The 10,000-nt window shown below is 39.3% G+C and overlaps 1 protein-coding gene across 1 annotated transcript in view; it reads right to left on the bottom strand.

The window, feature by feature from the left end:
- LOC140934480 (uncharacterized) overlaps positions 1 to 10,000 on the bottom strand; it is a gene marked incomplete at its 5' end in the record, with an annotated part of 14,983 nt that overhangs the window by 722 nt on the left and 4,261 nt on the right. Inside the window, 3 exons of the mRNA XM_073384098.1 lie at positions 1,046 to 1,140; positions 7,867 to 7,988; positions 9,587 to 9,820. Coding sequence (XP_073240199.1) covers positions 1,046 to 1,140; positions 7,867 to 7,988; positions 9,587 to 9,820 — 451 coding nt within the window. The remainder of the gene's footprint in view (positions 1 to 1,045; positions 1,141 to 7,866; positions 7,989 to 9,586; positions 9,821 to 10,000) is intronic.

Here is a 10,000-nt window from a genome sequence, read left to right as displayed (position 1 = left end):
ATCAAGAATCAGGAATAAAAACTAAGTTCACTAAGGGCTCCATTTAAACTAGCTCTGCTAAATTGGATGCCCCTGGATAAATGTTGATTTAAAAAAAATCTTAAAAGCACATATAATTTATTCAGTTGAAAACTCGGAACATGAACTAACTTGTATCTGTCAGCTAAATGAAGAAAACCCTAATTACTTTAAGCAACACCAAAAAGAACCAATTTTGTTCTTCTGCAACAGGCGATCAAAGTTCAAGGTGCTTAATCGTTCGGACTCAGTCGGATTTTTAAAGACTAATAGTAGGTATGCTGAGAAAATTCCAGAAACTAATAATAAGGGCTCACCTGAATTAACACTAGAAGCTATGTACGTTATTGATACTAACATAAATACTGAAATCTCCATTTCAGACTTAGCAGTCAATCTCTTATTCAAATAGCTTATAAATATTTTTTTTATCAGAACGTAACGCTCAAAATACTCAGGATTAACCAACGCGGAAAAATTGGAAGCTTTAAAATTTATCACTGATGATTTGTTATTGAATTTCGCCACACAATCTCATTTAACCGTCCAAGAACCTTGCACTGTTAACACTTGTTTATCTACGCCCTGTACTTGAAAGTACGTAGAAGTTGCAAGCTCAAATGTCTCACTTAATTTTTGTCGCTTGAAGAAACAACACGTGAAAATAACTCTGCCACATACATAGTTAGCTCAGTCCTTTCATGCAATTTACGCGAAAATGGATATGGACTATGCCACCAGTGCCTACCCGTCATAGGGTGCTGAAACGAACGGGCTCAGGGCTTTAACCATTGTGGTTAAGAGTTAACCATCTTTCGAGCAACCGTGGCCAGGTCTCAGAAAGCAAAAAATCGGATGTTTATCGGTTTCTGGGTAATCTTAAGCAACACCAAAAAACAACCAATTTTGTTCTTCTGCAACAGGCGATCAAAGTTCAAGGTGCTTGATCGTTCGGACTCAGTCGGATTTTTAAAGACTAATAGTAGGTATGCTGAGAAAATTCCAGAAACTAATAATAAGGGCTCACCTGAATTAACACCAGAAGCTATGTACGTTATTGATACTAACATAAATACTGAAATCTCCATTTCAGACTTAACAGTCAATCTCTTATTCAAAAAGCTGAAATATTTGTTTATCAAAACGTAACGCTCAAAATACTCAGGATTAACCAACGCGGAATAATTTGCAGCTTTAAAATTTATCACTGACTTCGTCACAAAATCCCATTTAACCGTCCAAGAACCTTGCACTGTTAACATTAATTTATTTATCTACGCCCTGTACTTGAAAATAGGAGGAAGTTGCAAGCTCAAAGATCTCACTTAATTTTTGGCGCTTGGAGAACCAACAAGTGAAAATAACTCTGCCACACACATAGTTAGCTCAGTCCTTTCATGCAATTTACGCAAAAATGGTATGGACTTTGCCACCAGTGCCTACCCGTCATAGGGTGTTGAAACGAACGGGCTCAGGGCTTTAACCATTGTGGTTAAGAGTTAACCATCTTTCGAGCAACTGTGGCCAGGTCTCAGGAAGAAAAAAAAATCGGATGTTTACCGGTTTCTGGGTAATCGGGTCCGATTTTTTTCAATCGGACCCGAATATCAACTCGGACCCGATTTCGTTTAATCGAACACGATAACAAATCCGGTCCGAATTGTAGTCGGGTCCGATATATTTCGGATCACCAACAAACACAACCACCAACAAAATGAAGCGAAAAAGCAAATCAACTGCCATGTAGTTTCAATGATTTTGGCACATGTCATTTTAACCGATGGTTAAGAGGTTAACACTCGTAACGAGGTACGTTCAATTTAAAGCATGGTGAGAAGAAATTTGATCCTTGGTTAACGCTAACCGGCGTTCGAAACTAACCCTCGGTTAAATTTTATCCATTGCTTAATTGGATGCCCCCGGATGAATATTGATTTAAAAAAAATCTCTTAAAAGCGCTTATGCATAATATATAGAAAAACTCGGAACATAAACTAAGTTGTACCTGTCAGCTAAATGAAGAAAACCCTAATTACTTTAAGCGACAAGAAAAAACTAGACTACGAGCAGTCTCTCTTTTTTCTTGGTCCGTCGAGCAAAACGCCTGAGACACGCAAATGACCACGCGCCTGACTGAAGGCGCGAGACGGGAGAGGTACCGCCCTTGTTTCTCGCGTCTCGCGGCTTCGCCGCTCAACACTTCCCTTACTAAATCTGAAGAAAAAAAGAGACTGCTCGCAGTCTACCAAAAAACAACCAATTTTGTTCTTCTGCGACAGGCAATCGCAGTTCAAGGTGCTTGATCGTTCGGACTCGACTAATAATAGGTATCCTGAGAAGATTCCAGTAACTAATAATAAGGGCTCACCTGAATTAACACCAGAAGCTATGCACGTTATTGTTACTATACTTTCATGAATATTGAAATCTCCATTTCAGACTTAACAATCAATCACTTATTCAAAACGTAACTTCAAAGCTAGGAAACTACAGCTTAAAATACTCAGGATTAACCAACGCAGAATAATTTGCAGCTTTAAAATTTGTCACTGATGATTTGTTATTAAATTTCGCCACATAATCCCAGTTAACCGTGTCAATCCCTAGAACCTTGCACTGTTAACACTAATTTATTAATCTACGCCCTGTATTTGAAAATAGGTAGAAGTTGTAAGCTCGAAGATCTCGCTTAATTTTTGTCGCTTGAAGAAACAACCCGTGAAAATAACTCTGCCACATGCATTCAGTAGTTATCTCAGTCCTTTCATGCAATTTACGCAAAAATGGATATGGACTTTGCCACCAGTGCCTACCCGTCATAGGGTGTTGAAACGAGCGGGCTCAAGCTATCTAGCTGTAATACAAGGATCTAGGCACTATTAAAGAGGCAATTATTTGTTGTTGCTTTTAACTAGCTTTCTGCACCCCTTTTCCCCACAGGAGTCTTTTCTTTTCTTACCTCTCTCACTACTGTGATTACATCATGATCAAATTCATATTCCAGTCCACACATTCAGAGTCCTTTTTGTCAAATACTTAAATTTGGAAGAGGTTATGATGACAAAAATGGAATAATCTTTTTCTCTATTATTTTTAACTCGGCTTCTAAGCAAAAATTGCGCGCGTGTGTCACACGAGGTTGTGAAATTTGTGCAGAAAAAAGTTGTACTTTTAACCATTTCAATGGCATTAACTTACCCCATTAATGGAAAAGGTACCCTGTTACGGTCTCCTAACCCATTTATGGTTCCGGATACTAGATAACACCAGTTATTTAACAATCAATAAGTGAGGCTAAGTGTCTTATGAAGCTTTATGAAGAATTATGGAGATCGAGGATCAATGGAGGCCGTAGGCCGAGGCGGATAACACCCTCCGAGATCTCCATAATTCTTTATATGATATGAAACCCGAATTCAATAATTGTTTTATTATTCATTCAAAATAATTCCTAGTTTAAAAACATAGCTAAAACAAGCTTACCTGCACCGATGTTAAGTTTATCTTCGATAGTTTTCCAGCTCCGTAAATATTCTCCAAATAGCAGATGTTGCCCTCCGAGTTGTCTTCTTGCTGTTTTTGCTATGTTTTTCGCCATTATTTTGCCTAGTTCCAGCTGTAGTTCTTACTCTTGAAACGGGTGAAGCGTCCCCCATTTTAGTTTTTACCAGTTTTTACATCTCGTCCCCAGATCTTCTCGGTTAAAGGTGCATTAACCTGTAGAAGGCAGCATTTTTTGACGTCATTTCCTCGTTCAACACAAAATTCTTCCAAATTTGGTCACCAGTAACTGGTTATGGTGAATTATGCGTGTGCTTTTAGCCAATCAGAATTGGGGAAATATTTTGAATGAATAATAATAATAGTTAATAGAATAGTCACTGATTGCCTGTGTAAGTGACATACATGTAAGGACATTTAGGAACTTAAAGGAAACTAAAAGATTTACCTGTATCGAGACAGAATGGTCCTTTATTCTGTATTATCTACATTGAAGCCCCCTAATAACATGAACTCTCTAGTTTTGGCTTGGAGCCAGCCCCAATTTGCCACCTTATGAAGCGAGAAGGGAACTAGAGCCGAAATGAGTCCCGTAATTGTTTCTGCGATTGTTACTGGGGACGCACCGGTCAGCTATTGGCCATTTTCTTTCCCTGTCCCCAGAAACAATCCCAGAAGTCTTTGCGAAAGTTAACTCGGTTTCCTCGATTCTAAAGTGGCGAATTTTGCAATAGGTCACTTCCGAGTTCCAAAAAACTTAACTTTCAAAATGAGGCCAAGTGCAGAACCTTTCTTGTGAAAATAAATTGTATTTGCATGAAAATGAAAAATCATTTCCATATCAAAGGTTGAGGACTTAACCTCGGTTTGATACAGAGGCCAGGGGGAACTCGGAAATGTCCCGGAACCTGAGGGAACTGACTATAATTTGTGTACCACCACACCTTTGCCTCTGAACACAAAAATATGATGCTTATCAGTCCTATTCTTCTTCCAATCCAATCAAGACCTCTTCAGGTTCTCAAGTATATTATGAACTCATTTAATGCTCAACGCTACTAATTACCTTGTTTATCACTATTCATTCAGGGGCATTTTTAAAGTTGGGTTTAGGAAAGCGAAAATACTTCTTAATTTGTTGCAAAAGTTTTTATTTTAGTGCAGATAGCGTCAAATTTGGGGCCTTTAAAAAAAGACGTAGAAAAAAAAGAAATAGATAAAAATCTTTCAAATAATAGTTGAAATCCCAAAGGCTTAGTATTGTTCTGAATTTTGTTTTCTTTGAACAACAAGCTGTTTAACAGGAAAAGTCAACACATATTCATGCGAACGTACATTGAAAGAATACCTTCACGGTTTGTTTACTACAGTAGAAATTAATTGAACATCAGACTGTACGCAGCCGTATTTTGTTGACTCGATCCGTAAGAATTTCGTTATTACAGACGGAACTGACAGCTATTGTAATGGAGGACTTCATTCACTTTTTACAAAATAAAAAGCAGTGGTTTAAGATCTGTTTTCTGGACTTTATTATGATCAAGAAATCCTGCGGTAACGACGTGGCTGCATTTGCGAAATTGTCGCATGTAACTTTGTATGCACGTACAGCGACCGATGGAAATATGTCACTGGTGGAGAAAGGTTTCTTTGCCGTAGCCACATATTAGCGTTAATATTTGTCGATTCGTGAAGTCAGGTGGTTCATGAGGTAGGTTATGGCATCGATATCACCGAATAATTTGTCCAAATGTTGGAAAAAACCAGCCCGAAACTCTGACATCTTTCATCATCCTTGGCAGCTTGTTTAAAACCTACAGCGGCCGATTTTGTACCATATCTTGATCAGAGATCTCTTTTTGGAACAAGTTCTTTCATTAAGGAATTTAATTTTGACATAAAATAAATCAAGAATGCTAAAACTATCCGTTTTGTTGCTGGTTGGCAAGTGGTCAAGTTTTCCTAGAGACTTTCTACACCAGAAATTCACACAGTTGTTGTCTTTCTCTGCGATTTGGCTTCGTCGTGAAATGTAAACTGTTTTCCAGCTTTGTATTCTATAACTTCTAACACCGTATGGCAGTAGCGAATTGTGACGCACAGCAATAAAATGTGGAAACCAACGCTTTTAATATTAAGAAGGGCTGGGTAAGTAACTTGTTCTGTTTTCAGCCTTTCTAAAATCGTTGTTTGCAGATCAATAGCCGGTTTTGTTTATGGCTCGTGGTCCGGATGCCTTTTTCTATGGCTTTACCGGTTTAATAAACCATAGGTTTTTGACCAATCAGATCACGCGTACTATCTCAGTTATTTCATACGCTGTGGCTATATGGCCGGTAGCCCGTCAAGGTTTTCAAAATACTAAATGGCCGGCAGTTCTATATTCTCAGTAAATTTCACAAAATCGAAAGATTCCAGCTAATCTTAACTATCATATGTCGATTCAGAAAAGTCAAGCGATCCTGAAATGCTTTACAGATCTCAAGTCTAGTGTTTGATTTGCGCTGGGCTCAGAGGAGGAAATCATGTTTTGTGACACTTAGAAATTTTTGCAGTTCGACTGCCGGTCAAGTTTTTCAAAATACTAAATGGCCGGCAGTTCTATATTCTTAGTAAATTTCAAAAAATCGAAATATTCCAGTTAATGTAAACTATCATAAGTCGATTTAGAAAAGTCAAGCGATCCTGAAATGCTTTACAGATCTCGGCCTCCTCGCTCGCGCGTTCTCGCGAGGCTCACTTCGCTTACCCAAATAGGAGAGCTTGCTCGCAGGCTAACGAGGTTACAAAGAGAAAGTGCAATGATTATTATTAACGTAACCTTCAGGTATGTTCTACCCACGAGGTTACAGAGAGCAAATGCAGTGATTATTATTAATGTAACCATGAGGTATGTTCTACCCACGGGGTTACAGAGAGCATGCAAACGCAGTAACAATTATTAGATTTTAGTGCAACTATCAGGTTGAGTTCCTCCATTAAAAGAGGTTTTTGCTAGGGTTAAACAAGTTTGGCTTTCATGAGTTTCAAGGTGCAAGAAATTATCAGTATAATTATAGCACACAAACATTGTCATCTAATTTTTCGCACGTAGCCGGAATAAGCCAAGAAATGAAGCATATATAACGAAAAATCGTCCTCAGATGATCTCTATATTAAGTAAATTATACTAAACGTTGCGAAAGAAATTATTGTTTGTATCCGTCTTATCCATCGTAAAAGCGAGGGGTCATCGCATGACATCCGGTATATTAAACAGAGGTAATACTCACAGGTTTCACGAGTTGTATGCACTATTTTTCGCCGAGAAACAAATTTAAACTTCAATTCTTACCTTACAGTAGTCCGTTCTTTTACCTTGCATTCGACAACAAATCTGTTAAAGGCGAGCAAAGCGATTCCGACACTCTTCTTTATGATGAGTAGCAAGCCGCAGGAACTGAAGCAGCTTGACTGAAGTAAAATCCACCGATATGCACGGCATTCTCACTACAAATATAAACAAACGTCGCGGGGAAAAAAAGACGAGGAGGAAAAAATGCCAGATCTTCGCCTCGGCAATGTATTCCAGCTACCATGCCGGCGTATCTCCAGAAGGTGGACTCGAAGAGGGACAAACCTTGTGATTTTTTTTAGAAGCCCTTTGCGCGCAAACTAATTTATTCTGGCGCGAAATGAAGATTAACAATATGTACTCTGAAATCTAATCCACGACAAGAAGATTTTCGCACTGTAGCACGACATATTAAATGCCTATTTTTACAAGTACGCGGAGAAAGTGGTCCACTAGTTTAACTTTTTTAAGATGAATTTACTCCACAAAAGCAAAATGAAATGTTTTATCTCTATGTTGTTTACGTGCCTGATTAGAAGGCAGAAGTAAATTCATCATACAGACCCCATCAAAATGAAAGTACACGAATGAAACGGAATAGGTCTGGGACGGTTTAGTTTCTACTCAGCAGCTTCTTTGCTTTATAACAAAAATTCAATGTTGCAGTCTGTGTTAAACGTTGGCATATCAACGCGCACAGTCACTGAATGAAAATAACAGTCACGATCACGTTCTTCGAAACCGACCAGACGCGCGCGACCTACCACTGTTATGGTAAGAAATTATCCTGAAGGTAATAATGTTCCCGTGACAGTCTTCGCACTGAAGATGTAAATGGTAAACCGAACGGTCGCTTTGATCATCAGAAAGACCTGTCAACTTTGATGATTTAACTGATTAAATTACGGGACAGAAATTTTACTGCATGCGGCTCCTCGTGCACTGCGCCACCCTTGCCCCGTATACATGTATATACTAAAAAAGAATATTGTGTATTGCTGTATTGTGTGCACCTTGATAAAGTTGCTTTCAGCATCCGAGACATCTTTATGTCTTCGCAATCTTCCAAAACAAAATGTTCAAAGGCGTCAATGAGATTCTGGTCAGATTTCACCCCAAGTCTTCCGTACACACTCTGTATAAGAACAAAGACTGGTTAGTAAACAGTAATTTGTCAGCATCTAAACCTAGCGGGATCTCAGTGAGTGGGTATCATAATTTGATATTCCAAACGATAATTTGTACGTATTGATGTTTAACTGATAATAACCCTGATGATGGTACAGTCAAACCTGTGTACAATGATCACCCTTGGGAATTGGTAAGGTGACTGTTATATACAGAGTGACCGCTATACACAGGTTAGCTTTGCAGAAACTGAATATATAAGGCAACTGACAATTTGTGACGTTGTCCGGTGACCGTAATATACAGGGTGACCACTACTTATCTTAAACACCAAAACTTTCCCATTCAAAGCCTTACAATTGGAACCTCTAGTAAACGACCACCTCCTGTAGGCGGCCGCGACCACTTTTTGAGCCTGAAAGTTTAATGATTTTCTATTGTTTTTAACTTCTTGTAAGCGACCACTTAACCCATTCTCTGATTTCTATGTTCTGTGTTGACTTTGCTACCTAGAAAATATGAAGAACTTTAGTAACAACAAGAACCTACACATGGCGTAACTTAGAAATTGTATGCAATTTATTATCTACCATAAAGTGGATCTGCCCAGACCTCTTCTTGGAAGAGGCCCGCTGTGGTTCGATTCTTGTAAGAGACCACCTCCTGTAAGCGACCACTGAGTCTTTGCATTTTGGGTGGTCGCTTACAGGAGCTTCGACTGTACATTGAAAAGAACTATCTCAGTCCCAAAGTGTAAATTTAGCCCTGGAAGACAGAGGCTAATTCAGCCTCTCCTGGAGCCATTTGAGCACATCAATTTAAGCCAAAACAGCGTCTGATCGAAAGCCTATTCCACGCAACGCTAGGACTCATTTAAGCCCGTGAGTTTAAATCTGTCCGAGCTACTTGGACTGTGTAGACTGTATGTTACTTACCGGAACGGCCCAATTTTAATACATTTTTTTAAAAATGTACAGTACATTTACCAGGAATTTACGAAGCGAGAGATTGGAAGCCTTGAAATCCGAACAGAGCAGTCAATTCAGCATACTTCTCATACCACGAGCGCCCACCTGCGCATGCGTAAAGTACGGAAGATAAAAGAAACGCTTTTGTTCGCCTCAGTCAACATGGCTTCCTTGAGGCCAACTGCAAACCAGCAAATGGTCGTGAGGTAGAAGAATACATGTATTAGGCTATCGCCCTTTGTAAGAGAATCCGGATTTCGGATTCCAGATTCCGGATTCCCAGAAAATTTTTTGCTTTTGGAATCCGGCATTCAATAATGTGCTTGTAGAATCTGGAATCTTGGACTTCGGAATCCAAAATCCGAAAGCCGACTAACGATTGGAATCTGGAATCCAATTTCCACTGGCAAAGAATCCGGAATCCAGTCCCAGGAATCCGGGATCCACGGCGTGGAAGACTGTCTTGGATCTCCTTACATAAGGCGAAGGTTCAAAAGTTACAATCTTTTCTTTAGTTATAACATAGTGTAGTCTCCTACGCAGCCGTTTTTAGGCTCGTCACCCAACGCTCGGCACGCAACGCTCGTGACGAGCCTAAAAACGGCTTCGAAGGAGACTAAACATAGTGTTGCCTTACTGGTAGAATTCCACTGGGAGGTTGTTTAGGGTAGAACAAAAAATTACCAAGACTGTAAGCCACAATTTTGTTGTCGTCGAGACAGTGAGGCTGGAGTACATGTGGATGCGCCCCGATGACCATTTGAACGCCAAGGGACATCAGATGTTTGCTTACACGACGCTGATGGCGAACAGGTCTTCTGTAAAGTTGTTCTCCGAAATGCATGAGAACGACAATTATATCTACTTTAGCCTATAATAAAAGTTTCAAATTATGCTAGTCTGCCAAATCATAAACATCATCATCATTATTACCAGTAATAGTAATAGTAGTTTTAGTAGTAATAGTAGCAGTAGCAGTAGCAGTAGTAGAAGCAGTAGCAGTAGCAGTAGTAGTAGTAGTAGCAGTAGTAGTAGCAGTAGCAGTAGCAGT

Source organism: Porites lutea, chromosome 4 (assembly GCF_958299795.1).
Source record: "Porites lutea chromosome 4, jaPorLute2.1, whole genome shotgun sequence".
NCBI lineage: Eukaryota > Metazoa > Cnidaria > Anthozoa > Scleractinia > Poritidae > Porites > Porites lutea.
This window is presented reverse-complemented; position numbering and strand designations above follow the sequence as displayed.